Genomic DNA, 16,936 nt, shown 5'->3' with positions numbered 1-16,936 from the left:
GTCCCAGCTCCTGGTTCCTGCGGTCTCTGCAGTGCGTCCTCTGTGCACTAAGATGCCCTGACCAGTTCACAGGAATCTCTCTGGAGACCCACAAAGTGACAGGGGGGTGGGAAGGGTGTTCATGTGGTCATGAGTAGAAAGGAAGGGGAATAAGGGAAAACTGAATCTATTGCCGTCATAAGAAGGGCTGGTGGTGTCTGCTCTGTTCAACTCCAGTCTCACCACGAGCACCTCATAAGTCACAGACGTTGGGCTTTCAGCCAGAGAACGACCTGCAGGTCACATAGGGGGAGGGTGGTGTAGGATTGCAACACCCCAGTCCACATGGGAATAGGGAGGTGAGGCGTGGGAGGGACTGTCACCACAGTCACCAGCAGATCCCTCCCGATCTCCTGGAACGTGAGAAGAGTCAAGCCACAGACAAGGACCCACAGCCCAAACTCCTGAGGAGGAAGCCGGCCATGTGGGAGCAGTCAGGAGGAAACCGAGTTTGCGTCTTGTTTAGGAGAGGCACCCCCTAGGCACCTGGGTCTCCTGTGAAGCTGGAAGCCCCTGGTGGGTCTCTCTCCAAAGGCTCCCACGCACCCAGCCAGCCCTGAAGGATGGAGGACAGATGCAGGATTCCAAGCATCAGCATGTTCTGGGCTCAGGGAAGCCCTGATCCACCCTCCTGCACCTCCTCCTAAAGGAAAGTGCTGCATTTGTAACTGGACTAACATGAGGTAGGAAGGGGAGGATCCACTGGGGACTGCCCACTTCCCAGGCCTCAGGGTCGGGGTCCCCATCCACCAATATGGCCCTGAGTAGCCAGTCCCGCCCCAAAATCATATCCTCAAGGAGGGCCACATTTGTCTTTTGATCCTCAGGGCCCAGAGTGACATTTGATACAGGAGAGGGAGGTGGGACGTAACCTAGGGACACCAAGAGGGTCTGGGCACCACTGAGGACCCATGCAGAGCCTTCAGGAGAGACTCCTTGCAGGCAGGCAAGGAGTGGGTGCTGCTGTCTAGGCCTCCAAGCTCTAGGCTGAGACACCTCCCAGGACACTGTTGGAAACTCATGGGTGCCCAGTCTCCAAGGGACCGAGGATAGGGGACAGGGGGGTGGCGGGAGGGCTGGAGGGAGACAGCGCAGCGCAGCCCTGCTGTGAAGGATGGTGGGGGCAGAGTTGCTGGAGGACACAGCAGAAGTTAGAACTGAGCTCAGAGCCACAGGCCCAGGATGGAGACAGGCTTTCAGGGGAGGTGGTGGAGGCTGGTGGAGGTCAGCTGTCCACCTGGCACTGGAGACTTTGGACCCATGTGCTCTCCATGGACACCACAGTGTCCAGAGCTCCCTGTGAGGATGGAGATAGCCTGGGGAGCAGAGAAAAGTCACCCGGGGGAGCAGGCTGGGGTCAGAGAGCACAAAGCTCAGAGATGACCAGTCACGGGTGGACAGCACCACCATGCGCCCACGGATGGGCTCATTGATGAGTACATTCACCCTGCCAGAGTGTGACCAGGGTCCATGCCCTGCTTCCTTCCACAGTCAGGAAGGGTTAGCTACAGATTGGACTCATCAATGTTCTGTCTCTGTCCTACAGTGACCCAGCAGTCACACGGACCTAGAACACAGGAGCCTCCCACCACCTCAGCACCTGCTTCCCCTCTGTCCTGGGTCCTGAGATCCACACAGCCTTTACCTGCTTGTCTCCTGTGCCCTGAGCCTCGGGGCCATGGTGAGACCTGGGATGGCTGCCGTGTCCCTTTGGGAGAGGACAGTGAGGATGCAGAGCAGGGGTCAGTGTGGGAGGAACACAGAATGGATCCCCAGGTCTGGGTTATAAAGGGAATGATCAGCAGCTGGCCAGCTCCCTGAGAGGGGAGGTGAGGCCTTGGGGTCACTGTGGAGAGACTGTGGAGCCAGGAGGGACAGTCCAATGAGACAGACTTGTCACTAGAGAGAACCAGGGTGCTTGGACACCTGCCTCAGCCCTGGGACCTATTTGGCACTAGGTCAGCATAGCTTCCAGGACAAGGCCATCAGAAATCAGGGAGGCCACAACCAGACACCTTTATCCATCAGTGACAGGACCTGTGCTTACGGCTGATCATCTCCACACTCATATCCTCTCATAATACACAGCATAAAATTTAAAACAAAATTTGGGAAGTCCGCCCCTCTCAGATTTCCCCTCACAGCAGAGCTCAGCCTTCTGCAAACAGCAGCACTGCCTGTGTGCAGACCCTCAAGCGTGTGGCTTTCATGGGGAAACAGAAATTCAGAGAAGGATTATTTCTGTGGAACGAAAAGAAGCCCCCAGGCTGGCAGAGGGAGACAGCAGGTCTCCATGTGGCAGGGCAGTGAGACAGATGCCTCCGTAACCCATCCCTCAGCCTGTGTGTGCCCGCACCCTCCAGAGAACTGAAAAGGCCATGCTGGCGGGCAGACCCTAGGCCATAAACAGGGCACCCCACTGACCCCACCCATCAACAGACCTGAGGCGCTCACTCAGTCCAAGGTTATGACCCCAGAGACCCAGTTCCCACCCTCTGCCGGCCCAGGACTCTCGCCTCCTCAGCTAGGGCAGCAGATACCTCAGTACTGTTAGCCGTGGTAGGAATCAGTAAAGACCGTTCATCGGCGCACACCACAGAGAGAAGACAGAGGTTTGTGGTCGGCAGGAGCAGCTACCTGGTCCCCTAGGTGCCCTGTGCTCCTGGCCTCCCTGCCTCATGTTTCTCCTGCCCTGGGTGACACCCCATCTCACCTGCACACAGGTCCCCGTTCATGCTGTAGGTGACTGCACTGTTTTGCTTGGGTCACAGGAATATGCTAAGTTCAGAAATTACCACGTGGCTTTCACTCCAAGGAAGCCTTGTCAGAGGGAGAGTGTTCTCAGAGTAGGAAGTGTTGCTTAAGACTTTGGAGCCAGGAGGGTAACAAGAACTCTGTGTTCCCACCTCCCCAGGCTCAGGACACATTCCCACAAGAAACAGAATCCCCTACCTCCCCTTCCCAATCAGAATTTCCACCTCAAAACAGCATCCACCTCCTCACAGGGCCAGGCAAGGGAAGCCTCCCTTCGAGTTGTTCATCAGCGTCGTCCAATAGAATCCCCAAACAACATAGGCTATTGCCACAGCCCTTGGTTGCCTCCCAGAACGGGAAGATAGGACCGTAGTGCGAAAGACACCAGATGTTTCAGACACAGGATTGGAGAAATTGTGCTGGTAGTGACCTGGGAGCCTTCTCCCTGGAAACGAGCTCCTACAGTATCAAAAGGCCTCATGTAAACTACCAAGGAGAGAACCAATCAATAGTCCCACCCAGCTGAAAAGCTTATGGACCACAACAATGACTGGCCCAGCAAAATATGCTGAATGAGGGGGGGTAGGCTCCCCGCCTGACGGGTGTTTTTACGTAATGTCGCTGCCTTTCCCGCTTTGCCTGACAGCTCGTCTGGAACACGCTCCAGCAGACAGATCCACCCTTTGCTACCATCCCTAACTTCCACTCACCAGGTTACTTAGGGCCTCCACAATGCCAGTGGTGATCAGTTATCTCTCATAAGTATCAGCCTGGAGTCTCCTGGTCTTTTGGGTCCTCCCAGTCCGGACTTCAGTTCCTCGGCACCAGTTACTTTCTGGAATCCGAATAAGACACTTTGCCCACAGACATGCTCACAGACCAATCTGATCTGAGAAACTCCTCAGATGCGATCCCTTCTTGGGAGACTGGGCCGCATCAGTTTGCTCAGTAAAGCTAACTGGGACAAGGGGACGGGAAGAACGTATGAACCTGAGGTGGGTGGACTGCTGTGTACTATTTCCTCCAGATGAAAACTTCACAGGAAACTTGCAGGACTCGGGACGCTCTCCAAGGTCATATGAGCAGCGACAGTGGCTGCTGCGGTGGAGGAGACTCCTGAGTGCAGCCGTCATGAGGCATCACCCACGGGATTTTTGGTGATCCGTGTGCCTGAGACACATGCTTCTGAAAGTAACCTCACAAAAGCTCGCAAGAAACTCACGGATGTACCCAGCTAGACTGGGTGCAATTATTTCTTGGGGCGAGTATCAACGCCCTATCTGGGTCGAACAGACATTCTTGTGCAACAGTGGCACAGGCTAAGGAGACAGTAAAGGGGGGCACACCTCAGTAGTTTAAGATGCATGAAGGACGTGTCCATAAAGGACACCACACAGAAAGCTCTGGGGGCCAAAACTGTCCTGTGTGTTGACTGTGATGGAAACACAGATTAACTCGTGCATTAAAATTCATGGAAACAAAAATCAACTGCACCTTACAGCCACTAAATTTTAAAGTAATGATTTTGACACATATGTACGAGGCGTCTGGTAAATTAATCTCTTCGTAACTGATTTTTGTAACATTACTTCAATGCTTTGTAAGTCTTTTTCTACCCTGAGATTGGTGAACTATTTCTACTTCTTATAACTTTTTGTTGATTTTTGAGAATCTCGTACACTGTGTTTTGATCATATTTAGACCCCCTCCCCTATCCACACTCTCTTTAGTACCTGCACCTGATTTCATACACTGCATTATATATTTTTTAGTATTTCATGTATTATTTTTATTTTATGTGTATGTGTGTATTGCCTGCATGTGCCTCACTGCACCTGTGTCCTGCAATGCCCGCAGAGGTCAGAAGAGGGTGTCAGATCCCCTGGAACTGGAGTTACAGATGGTTGTCAGCTGCCATGTAGGTGCTGGGATTCGAACCTGGGTCTTCTGCAAGAGCAGCCAGTGCTCTTAACTGCTGAGCCTTCTCTCCACTCCCTCCCTTATATATATTTAAAACCTATCAAGTCAAACTGGTGTTCCCAAGTGTCCTTTGGTGTAGATCCATCCACTAGAGCCTGGTTAATCTACCCAGACTCATACCCAAAAAGAAGACTGACATTCCCCCACTCGGCAGCTACCAATACTTCCTCAGTTAGGGTTGGGTTCTCTATCCACCTACCCACTCCTATGCTTGGATTCTGTCTGGCTTAAGCTTACATTTATGTATCCTGTCACCACTGCTCTGAGATCATGTGAGTAACTGCCCAGCTGTCTATCCAGAAAACTCTGTTTCTTTGTGGTCATCCACCACCCCTGGCTCTTTGAATCTTTCCTCCACCTCTTTCGCAATGATCCCTGAGCCTTGGGAGGCATAAATCTGATGTGAGAATCCTAATCAAGGATAAGCGCTCTGCAGTCTCTTAGTGGCTACACACTGGCCAGTCGTGGTCTGTGTTAATCACCATCTGCTGCATGAGGAAGTTTCTGCAGTGAGAGTTGAGAGATCCACTGATCTCCATGGATTTTCCAATTGGCCTTTGACCCTTCTGAAATTGTCTTTGGTCCTGGAGAGTGGGGACACATACTCTGCCCCACCAGCTTTTCCCTCCAACATCCCAGTGGCCTTGATTTCCGCCAGGGGCTTGAAGGGTGGGTTTCTTTTTAGGATGACTTATGGTCCTGAACAAGAACGAGATCCAAGCAGAAGAGGACGACAGGTGAAGGTGGAGTCAGGCTGTCGGGTTCTAACCTGAAGCTCATTTGTTGAGCAATCAGCAGCTTCTCAGGGAAAGATGAGACTGTACACTCATCCTCCAGGAATCCAGGTCCCATGGGGACTGGAAGTTTCTGGGTCTGTCACTCAAGTTACAGGGCCTCTCCTCCCTCACTGTGGCCCACCATGTCCCTATAAAGCAGCATCAGCACAGACCTTGGGCACAGACAAACCTCAGGCAGGCCCAGAGAGGCTTTATCCAGTTCTGGCTTGCTTGATGGATGATGTGGAAGGATAACCCCGGTGACCGCCCAGATCCTCCTGCCTCAGAGTCAGGCACCTTCTGAAGCCACTGGAGGCGGGGGGTCATCAAGTGAACACTCGGGACATCACACAGCCCTACAGGACTGCTGCGTGCCATGCTTCTTGGGGTCCGGCACCTGCTAGCCTTAGCATCTCCTCAGGCTTGTACTAGATGGCTTTGCGAGCTAACGGTAAGCCCTTCGTAAACAAGCTGAGCCCCAAACGGCTGCTGAGCTGCTTTATTTGGATTCGGGTGGGATTGGGAACAGCGTTAGAGGGCTAAAGCAGGGGGGCAATCCAGTGGGAACCGAGGTCCGAGGAGAGTGTTGAGTAGTTGGGGGCCGTGAGTCTCCGTGAAATGTGGCAGGGGAAGAGTGGTCCGGGGAGGTCACTGCTGTGTGGTGGGGGCAGAGCTGGCTCTGGAGATGCAGTTCTGGGGGGCATCTGTAACACGAAGAGGAACAGAGTTGAGGAACCCCCCACTGCCACAACTTTCTTCCCACAACTTTCTTTGAGGTCAATGCTGAAGAGCTGGGGACCCCCAAGCACAATCCTGGGTCCTCTTGACCAGCCAGGTCTCTGAGCATCTTTTCTAAGTGTATTGAGTGGGAGGTAATGACAAGGGGAGACCAAGGTTAGGAAGGACTCTGGGGAAAGGAAGAACTGACTCCCCAAATGTCCTAGGAATTACACTTCGGGCCACTTCCTGGAGTGGTCGCTTCTGCCTGGACAGCAGGTCTCTCCTGACTGGGTGGAGCCGAGCTAGACCAGATGGATCACTGAGCACTAGAAATGAGGGTGATGGGCTGTCCCAGTGTTCTTTCTGGTGGTCACTTACCACTATAGTGTTCAGAAACACACTCTTCTGTAGAAACAAAGGGCAGAGGTGAGGTGGTGCCCTGGTGAGGACCCAGACCCCATCATACCTGCAGCTTAGATGGTCCCATAGCCAAGACCCGTGGTCCTCGTGAGGGGAGGGCATACATGACAGAAAGAGACACAAAAGGCACAGAGAGACACAAGGGTCACAGAGAGTCCTGGGCAGTATGGAGAGGACAAGGGGGAGGGGCTGGTCATCCTCTCACCCTGCTGCTCGGGTACCACAATGCTTTCTTGCAGAAGTCCTTTGTGCTGTGAGAAGTTCTTAAATTCTTCCAGGGCCTCTAGGTTTACACTGGGGTCCTTCCCTGTGAAATGAGAGGGGACATGACTGCACCGCTGCACAGGGAGCCAGCGACACAAGACGGGAGCACTGCCCAGCACGACGGCCCCACCCTGGAGCAGGTGGGGCAGGACAGGAGGAGAGCCCATAGGGTAGGTAAGGAGGTTGAATGTGGATGGAGAAGGTGAGCACTAGCTAGCTACCTGGTCCGCAGGAAGTGGGTGCTGTTGACACTTGGAGCCACTGTGTAAGCAAGGGGATAGGGTACCTACCTTCTGAGCAGCCCTACAGAGTCACACAGTGACCTAGGAAGACCCTGTGTCCCAAGGACTCTAGTCTGTCTCCTGACCATGGAGGGACCTTGACCAACAAAGGCTCCTATGGTCAGGAGCCTCTAAGGCCCTCTGCCTGTTCTCCCTTTCCCTAAACCTAATCCCTAAACCTAATCTAGGTTTCCTGAGGGACCCACCGTGGAGAGGAAAAGGGAGAAGCCTGTGCCAGGCAGAGAAATCGAAGTTAAACCTCACATTATTTACTTTTCACACAGTGGTCATCAGCTGTAGAACAACCCGAGGGAGGTTTTTGTTTTATGTTCCACAGTTTGCTAGTCAGGTTTTAAGTCAACACAGCAGTTTTAAGCTCTTTGGTCAGCACATGGCTTAACTTGCTCAGAGAACGTCTGCACATTCCTAAGTGATAGGTAAAAAGTTGGCGGAGAACGAGCGAATGGAGGATGAGGCACTGAAACACAGATAAAACTCTCGGCGGGATAGTACTTTATTTCACACGGGACACGTTCCCCTCGGGGAAGGGAAATAGCCCACGGGTTGTGAGCTGGGGCTTATATACGGGGGCTTCAGGGTGTGTGGGGTAGTTTTGGGGAAAAATCAAGCAGGGGGAAGCAGGAAAAGCAGGCCTTGTAAACCTGGCTCCGTTCCTCTGCCAGCCAGGATCTGGGTCAGGAAGTGTTTACTCTTTTGTCCTCCTAAGATAAGGGAAAAGCTGCTGTGCTAAAACAGCTCCTAAAATCTGTGGTTAACAGGCAGACCATGGAGGGACCTTGACCAACAGAGGCCCCTGTTAGGAAACAAGCCTTCAAATCTATCTGTCATGAACCTGAGACATCAGGAAGTAGCACTTGGCCATGTTTTAGCTGGAACCTCCATCCTGAGTGGTCAAGGCTCTAAGGGTCACACCTACCCTTGTCCCTGACAATCTCTGCCCAGCAAACCCCTTTCCATTTCAGAACTTTCACACTTGTCCACGCAGCATTTTATGGCCAGCAACCCAGAGATCAGCCAAGAGGACTTTCTAGTCCCCAGGGCCATGGTGTAACTGATACCCATTACCCTAGCTTCTGACAGCAGAGCCCAAGGCAGGAATTGGGGTCCCAGGGTGCCCTCACCTATGAGTTTTCCCATGTAGAATTTAACCTCATGCAACTTGTATTCACTGCGGAGGATGTAGTGGTCCTTCACTGGCAATTCATAAATGTATGTGAGCTTTATGCCCCAAGCTGTTGAAGAACACAGAAAATAGTTCTATGATTTATTGTTCCCAGACAAACACTCATACCACATCAAGGCCCAGTCTAGAAAGTTTCAGCAGTAAAACATGGGCTCCCAGGCAGCTGAAACAGATCTTGCTGTGACTCCATCCAATCAAAAGCTCCCTCCTGGAAAGGTGTCAATACCAGCTATAGAGTCTGCACCATAGGAGGCTGGGCCTTGACAGCTGCCCTCACCTGCTTCCCAGATCCTTAGTCCCAGCTTTCCTCTAGGCCAGTGGTTAGCACTACCTAGAGGGCAGCTGGTCTCTTCTGTGGACTAGCCTGTGACCTCTAATGTCATCCAGGAGGTAAGTAGGTAGACCCAACTGAAAGCTATGCAGGGCAGGGACTCTCCAACCCCAGGAGCTCGCCCCCTAAAGAGAGGATCCTATGCAGCCAAGAGGATGGTGATGGTTAATGTTAACTCAACAGAATCCAGAGACCTGGGAGATGGGCCTCTGGCCATTCCTGGGAGGAGATGGGGGTGGAGGGTGGGTTATGTCAGTGTGAGAAGACCCATCTAACTGTGGGTGGACCACACCCTGGGCAGCAGATCCTGGACTGTGGAAACGGAGACAGCATGCTGAGCACCAACAGAAGCACACTCGTGGCTCCTTCCTCCTGACCTTGGATGTGACGTATCAGCTGTCTCCAGGTACCCGGAACTCCCTGCCATGCTGGGCTGTTCCTTGAATGCTGAGCTAAATAAACCCTTGCTCACTCCCTTCAGTTGCTCTGGTTAGAGTATATTATCACAGCAACGGATAAAACAAACAGAGACGGGACTCACCAGTGCTGTACTGGCCAGGCTCCTCTGTTTTCCGCATCAGTAATGTTAACTCAATGCATTTACCCTCAGACCTGGAAAACAGAAAACCCACTGGCAGCCTCCATCACAACCCAGGCTCTGCTAGGCTCACAGGCTCAGCAGCCCTGGTTCATCAGCCCTGTCTCGGTGACCCCTGAAATCACACACCAATTCCTCCCAGGCTTTAAGATGCTGTGTCCCCTCAAAGGAAGGGGCCTTTCCATCGTCAACACCCAAAACACGGATGAAGGAGGAGAGGAAGCTGCAGGGGCCAAGGGTTCGTATACTCACATAAAAACGCACTTGACCTTCAAGTCTCTGTCTTCCAGGGCTGTCACTGTCAGCGGGAACACTTTCCCAGGGCTCTTCCCCTCTGTCCATTTCTTGTCACTCACAAAGGCCTTCATGTACCAGGGTCCCTGACAGCTGCATCAGACAGAGCCCTGAGCCCACCCTGACCCAGGCTCAGATCTCCCCCAGGCTCCAGCACATGGACCCACAGCCTGAATACACATTGCATAAACCAGGCTGCATCCAATGAGGTGAGTTGGCCCAACTCCCCACCCTGTGTTAAGAAAGTGGACCTAGAAACCTAAGTTCTATTTAGGCAGGTGTCTGTCCTCAAAGCCCCCAAAAGTGTTGGGGTCTAGGACACAGTACCAGGCAACTTTTCTCTTGGGACTGTCCTCCCTGACAGACCTGGTTCTGGGTGTCACTACAAGGACCCTGACATAAACATGCTCCCTGTCAGCCCTGTGGCCCAGGAACCTCTGTTCACTGGAAGAACAGCAGAGGCTCTGATCTGACCACTATAGGCCAAGGTGCAGTGTCGGAACCCAAAATTAAATGACTTAAAGTCCTCCTAAATCTGAAACCAGATCCTCGGGCACTAACCAACAGCCAGGCCTTTCATCTACGCCCACCGCCATCTCCCCCTGCCTCACATTCTTGTTCTCTGAGAGAAAGGGCAGGACGTCCTGAGCCTGTAGGACAGCCACCAGAGCAAACGGTATGACAGTCAGGAGCAGGGTCTTCATCTCCAGGCTCTGAGCTCTCAGACAAGGCAGGTCACCCTAGCAAAGGGACGAGGCTGTGTGGGCTCCTCACAAGGCTCTGTGGACGCCCTTTATGGCTCCAATTGGCACTGGCCACACCCTTCTGGTCCAGTTGTCAAGGTCAAATCCACATCCATCATGGAGGTAGAACGCTGTTATTGTTGGGATGTGATGAGCAATTCAGTGCCACCTAGAGATAAAACACAATGCCACACAATGTCTGCATCACCCAAGGGTGCTGCTCACCAAGAAACCCCTTGAACTAAATGAATGACCCTGCTGCAGGGGTCGGAAAAGGATCCACTTTGAGTCAGGAAGGGAGGGCCCTGGCTTTCTCCCTCTCCCTCCCCAACCCTACCCTGGTCCTCCAGCCCTTGGCTTCCTGGGTTACCTTCTCTGGAAACTGGCTCTTCTCCTAACGCTGCTCAGAAAGGAACTGAGCTTCTTAATAACCTCAAACACTTCTACCAGTTCCCAGAGCCCAAGCTCGGCCCCAGGAACCACCTCATTGCCCCCCTGCCTGGGATGCTCCATCCTAGATGTGGGTAGGGAAACTTTTGCTATGTCTGGATCTATTTCATGGCACAGATCTCCCTAAATATCACCTCTTCTGAGAGACCTGTAGCCACACTAGAGATCACTGTCACCTCCTGAACAGCCTCATTCTGCACCGGAAGCCAGCTGTGCCCCTCATGGAACTGCTCACTCTCAGGTGACCCGCTCCCTCCTTCTTCCCTGTATCTGTCACCCATCTCCTCGGTTATCTGGAGAGCAGGGGCTTGACTCCCGTCCTTCACAATTCTGTCCTGGAAGCTGGTAAAGCTCTAGCCACGTGTCAGGGGTCGCCAATATGGGTCCATTAAAGGGAGAACTTGGAGATTTCACCTCTGTGAGCTCAGAGGATTCATCTTCGACAAGGGCACCAGGGTCTCCTGCTCTGTTGGCCACCTCAGGACCTGTCGAGGGGCCATGTGGAGTCCGTGGCCACCCAGGCACAACTGAGGCTCTTTCTATCCCTTCCGACTTGGAGTGAGATTCAGGGGGTCCATTGCAGCCTGTTGCCAATCCAGAGTTGTGTAACTACCTTAAAATTATTACATTAGAGGACTAGAGAGATGGCTTGGTGGTTAAGTGCACTGGCTGTTCTTGCAGAGGATCCAGATTTCATTCCAAGCACCCACATGGTGTCTAACAACTCCAGTTCAAGGAGATCTGACACCCTCTTCTGGCCTCCATGGGCAGTGCATGACATAGGTGCACTTATATACATGCAGGCAAAACATTCAAACACATTAAAAACAGATAAATAGGGGCTGGAGAGATGGCTCAGCTGTTAAGAACACTGGTTGTTCATGCAGAAGACCCAGATTCGAATCACAGCACCCACATGGGGGCTAACAACTGTCTATAACTCCAGTCCCAGGGGATCTGACCACCTCTTCCGACCTCCGAGGTCATTGCATGACATGGGTGCACTTACCTACATCCTGGCAATACACGCATACACACAAAATAAAAATAAATAAAATTTTAAAAAATAGATAAATATATTTTTAATTATTACATTAGAGCCCATGACCTCCCAAAGAAGTTCCCTACCTTGTCATGTGACCACCAACATGCCTCCCCCCAAGTGACCCCAAGTCTCATTCCATTGGAACTAGGAACAGGCAAGAGAGGCACAAGGAGGCCAGCAGTCTGCCTGACTCCAAAGTCCAAGGCTGCGCTGCCTTGGCTGCCCTCTCCGCTGGCCAAAGCCCAGCTCTTTCCAGCAGGAACTCTGCTCTGCCCTTCCCCATCCTGCAGATCCTGGGCCTCATGTCCTGTCCTGAGGTCCAGCTAACTTGAGCTCTCTTGAGAAAGGTCCTGGTCCCACAATAGCATATTTGTGCCTGCCTGGACCAAGGCTGGACAGCTCCAAGTAACCATAAACAATATTAATGAACGCTCTCGAGCAAACCCCAGCAGATCTGGTCCTGGAAGTTACTGCAGAGCGGGAAGCCTGCTGTCCCTGCAGTGGAGAGGTTTGGACCTGTGCTCTTCAGAATCAAAGATTACTGAGCCGGTTGGAGTCTCCGTATCTGGTGTGCCAGGACTTTTCTTTGTCCTGTTGACTGCACTCAAGATACCTTACACTTCACTGTGTGTGGATCACTGAGGTAAGCCTTTACGACAAGGGTGTATGTAATTCCGTCCGCTGGAGGATGGTTCAGCTGTTAAGAGCATTGGTTGCTCTTGCAGAGGACCCAGGTTTGATTCCCAGCACCCACATGGCAACTAACCCTCTGTAACTCCAGTTCCAGGGGAATCCGATGCCTTCTTCCAACCTCTGTTGGCGTTGTATGACATGGATGCACTTACGTGCATACAGGAAATACGCTGCACATACAAAATTAAACAACAGTGAATAATTTTTTACTGATGGGGAAGAACACACACAGATGACTGCTAGACCGGGTCTGCCGCTGTGAACCGGTTTGGGGCGTGATAGGAGACACCTGTCTTTCCCTGTGTCTCAGTGGGCTAAAGTCATGAAGCTCTTCAGCCATGATCTTAGATACCTATTAATTTAAAGTGACAATAGACGCCACCACCTGGGGTCAACCATGGTAGACACCTTTGGGAGATGGTGGAACAGAGAGAGCCCCCTGCCTGCTTTGTTCCGTGGCCTAATGTGTTTCTCTGCGTTAGTAGAAGTTCCCGCAGGAAATTCCTCAGCTGAGGTTCCCACTTTCCAGATGATTCTAGCTTGTGTCAATTGACAACCACTAATCAGGGCAGCTTCACATCTGCACCACCAAGAATCACCAGGTGCCAGACCACGAGGGGTATGTGAAGAGCCCCAGCTCTGCAGTAACCCACACCGCACCTGCCTCCCTGCGACCCTTCTCTACATTGTTCCTCTCACGATCACCGCCCAGGCTCCACCTGCCCAGCTTGCCTACTGCTGTGCCCAGCGACCCCGTGTGCCGTGGTATGCTACCTGTGTGGGGACCTGTGACTGTAAAGAAAACATTTTTCTTCCTGATAATCAATGTCTGTAATGCATATTATATTGATAAATTGTCATGTGTTGTTTAAGCTCGTGGAGAATCTGGTTCTGGAGGTGAGATTGTTCCCTCCCATTGTAGACTCAAGTATGCTTGTCTGAAAGTGTCTTCCAGGCTTACTTGTCTGGGGATGGCCTCCCCACCCCCGCAACCCCACCCTGTGACAGAGAGGGACTACAACCACAAAACAGCCCAAGGGTAAGAACATCACGATCTTGGGAACAGCTGGAAAGTAAACCTTTTCCGACAGAGGTTATTATTTCCTCCATGATATCCGTGGGCAGGAAAAACCCTAAGTTCCACCACGGGACGGTTGCCCTGGGAAGAAAGTTCGATCATGAACTCCAGCTAATTGTCTCAACTTCTTCGACTTTCCATATGCTTAATAAACTCACTCATTCAAAATCAAAAGTACAGCTATTGTAGACCCTTCTTCAAACCGCACAGAACATAACGGGTGAGCAGTTATTGTCTCCAAATTGAACCCTTCCCTCCTGAAAGAGGGAAGCTCCTAATTTTTAGAAGCTAACGAATCCTACAAGGTTCAAGAAGCTCAGAAAATCACGAGAGTCCCAAGGCTCCTTACCAACGTTATAAAAATGGTCAACATTACTGGGGAGAGGAGGCTATTTGGTGGGAGCTCTCTACAAGTTGTGCAGGAGGCTCCAGGGACATAGCTTCATAAGTCATTAGCCATGCCCGGCAGACCTCTCGGGGATGCAGCTGCGCCCATGCCCCTGTAAGTGACCCCGGGAAACCCGCTACCTCTCCCAGATAGACTTGAGTGGAATCATTTCTTTGGTGTGTTTTTGGTGTCCTGTCTGGAGTGAGCAGACTCTGTTCACATCTACCCAGGAAAAGCCACACAACCATCAGACAGGGTCCCACATAGCTGATGGTTCATGGCACAGAGGACCACAGGGAACAGCAGCTGAGCGAGTGGACAGGTGGAGAGAGGCTGGAGCCCAGAGCCTGCATGATGGTTACTGAGGGGAAGAAAGGGCAAGAAGGGTCACAGGCAGGCTTAGGGTTGGCTCTTGGGATGACCATGGTGGTCTGGCTCCTGGTGATGGATCCTGGCTCAGGCGTGAGGCCGGGGAGGAGGGGTGTTAGATAAAAAAAGATGGCAGGGTTCAGGATCCTCACAAAAGAGAAAGAGAGGACTCTGGCAAAGCCAGAGTTTAGTGGGTTGGCAGGACTGGTCCTCAACTCGGGTGTGAGGAAGAACCAGCAGCCTAATGGCTGCAGAGGGGCTGACCATGGTGGTCTGGCTCCTGGTGATGGATCCTGGCTCAGGCGTGAGGCCAGGGAAGAGGGGTGTTAGATAAAAAAAAGATGGCAGGGTTCAGGATCCTCACGAAAGAGAAAGAGAGGACTCTGGCAAAGCCAGAGTTTAGGCTTATAAAGGGACAGAATGCAGAAAAAGAGAATATTTTTCTGCTGTTTGGGGCTGTTTTGAGGCTGCTCGGGAGGGTGTGGGGTCTGTACCTGGTGAAACTTATTGAGGAAAACATCTACTGTAAAACTTGTTTTCTATAATTACAGGGTTCCAGGAACCCACTGCAGCTAAGGGCTTCAGAAAACCTGCTTGTCAGCCTGTGACGCATGCTCTGGTGATCACAATGCATTGGTCACTAATTCCCAGAGCTGCTGTTGTCAGCTTGCAGGTGGCTGGGGGTTCGCTGACTCAGTTCCTCTCAGGGGCCTTATGGTTTCTGGGTCTGGGGTCGCCTGGATCTGAATCCTATCAAGGGGAGATATAGACTTCTTGCATATGAGCACAGGGACTTGCAGATGGGGCCTTTATTATCTCTAGGAATTAGCTAACCTTGAAGGGCCTGACCATCCCAGGACTGTGAGGCCCAGAGGTCAGATCACCAAAACTACAGAAAGCAGGGACACATGACTAGGCGTAACGAAGCCCAGATTCAAAGGTGGGAGAAACCGACCATCGCCCCAGTTCTTTGTACGGGGCAATCTTCCTCCCTGCTCATTGCCCACATGCAGAGAACAGTCTGATGCCCCTGAGGTTCCCCTTCCCCCAATTCCTGCATGAGCACTTCCCACTGGGTTTTGTCCTACAGTCTCTGGTCACCACTGTGGCACCCAGGGCCCTCCCTGAAGGCTCCTGGCTCCTGGATCTCCTTCCACCTGACTTCACGCCTCATTTCCCCCCTGTCATCAGTCTGTGTTCAAACATCGCCTCGCTGTGCCTGACTCGGACAATCACCTCCTTGTCCCATACTGCCACTGTGTTCCATGTGCTGTTTCCTCATGGCACTTATCACTCTGTGATAGTGTGTAATTTTATGTATCTGTGCTCAGTCAGGAGTCAGAATCACACAATGGATAGAACAGGCATAACAAGTGTGATGAGCCATTACCAATGTAAAGGGAGCTGTGAAGATTAGCTCAAGGGCTGCAGGAGACCAGCTAGGGCAGAAATAACTCAGGAGTGGGACTCCTTTCACAAGGCTGGGTGCTGGCCTAGTGGAAGAAGTTGTGGTTGGAATTTAGGAACTGGGGAGACATTTGCTGGGTTGGCCCAGCTGCTCATGGTCAGGCCAGAGGGCAGAATGTAGGCAAAGGCAAGCTTGCCATCCTGATGCAGGTGGGCTGGAAACCTCCCACACTCACTGGGAATTGACTAACAGAGTAAGGAATAAACTTCAACGGGAGGCCGTTCATCAGGAACCACTGAAGTCGCTGTGAGTACCTGGCCGTCCCCTTGGGTCGATCCCAGGTCCAGGTAGACTGTGAAGCTCGGAATGTCACAGGAATCCCTGGAGCAGCCACTTTGAGCACGACACAAGGAGGGCTGAGTGCAGAGCCAGTGACTGAACTGAGATGGACTTGGAGAGCTTGGTGGGGGTCCTGGCTCTGCCCTGGCTCTGGGGATTTTTCAGCCTGGTCACCTCGCTGCTTCTGTTCCACCCTCAATCCTCCCAGGACTCTGCACCGGTCCAAAGTGACTGCTCTGCCCCGACGCTGAAACTTCTAAGACAAGTTCCTCTGGTTCAACACCTTCCAAACGCTCTTTTCCAGATTCCATATCGGTGCTCTTGCCCCGATGAGAGATCTCGGAACTTCCCTCCAGGGAGTGCTGCTCCCTCTGGGGCTTGTCCCACTGGGTGCTGACTTCTCCCCTTCTGATACCCCATTTCTCTTGTCCTCTCTGCAGTCACCCAAGCTGTTGCCCAGGCATGGGATTGGATCCTGTCATGCATGCCAGGACCTTTTGGCTTCCCCTTGTAGATCAGTGGGCTCACAGCCAAGCTGTCTATGTGGGTTCTCACTAATGACTTGGTGTCACCTGGAAGGGGACACAGAGTGAACTGGGGCTTGGAGACGGCGCATGAGCCTGCGTGGTCACTGCCCATAGTCACCGTGATCCATGACACTGGACATTGATACTATTGCCCTCCTGATCACCAAGGTCATGTTTCAAGCATCTGCCCATACCTCATTAACACAAAGTCTGGACCTATTAGATTCCATGTGGC

General features: G+C 52.2%; 2 protein-coding genes across 2 annotated transcripts; both read right to left on the bottom strand.

Moving 5' to 3' along the window:
• Window positions 1-6,057: 6,057 nt before the first annotated feature.
• Window positions 6,058-7,376, bottom strand: LOC115071860 (vomeronasal secretory protein 2-like). The gene is made up of 3 exons (XM_029567751.1): window positions 6,895-7,376; window positions 6,648-6,674; window positions 6,058-6,253 (listed from the first exon to the last, which is right to left on the bottom strand). The coding sequence occupies exons 1-3, from the start codon at window positions 7,118-7,120 to the stop codon at window positions 6,198-6,200; spliced, it is 309 nt and encodes a 102-aa protein (XP_029423611.1). The 5' UTR covers window positions 7,121-7,376; the 3' UTR covers window positions 6,058-6,197.
• Window positions 7,377-7,413: 37 nt separating this feature from the next.
• Window positions 7,414-9,815, bottom strand: LOC115071859 (odorant-binding protein 2b-like). The gene is made up of 4 exons (XM_029567744.1): window positions 9,620-9,815; window positions 9,311-9,381; window positions 8,377-8,487; window positions 7,414-7,427 (listed from the first exon to the last, which is right to left on the bottom strand). Exons 1-4 carry the CDS (start codon window positions 9,733-9,735, stop codon window positions 7,414-7,416), a joined length of 312 nt encoding a protein of 103 aa, XP_029423604.1. The 5' UTR covers window positions 9,736-9,815.
• Window positions 9,816-16,936: the final 7,121 nt, after the last annotated feature.

The sequence above is a fragment of the Nannospalax galili genome, unplaced genomic scaffold (assembly GCF_000622305.1).
Source record: "Nannospalax galili isolate Female #2095 unplaced genomic scaffold, S.galili_v1.0 scaffold1421, whole genome shotgun sequence".
NCBI lineage: Eukaryota > Metazoa > Chordata > Mammalia > Rodentia > Spalacidae > Nannospalax > Nannospalax galili.
The sequence above is the reverse complement of the archived record's forward strand: the minus strand, read 5'-3'. Positions and strand labels throughout refer to the sequence as shown.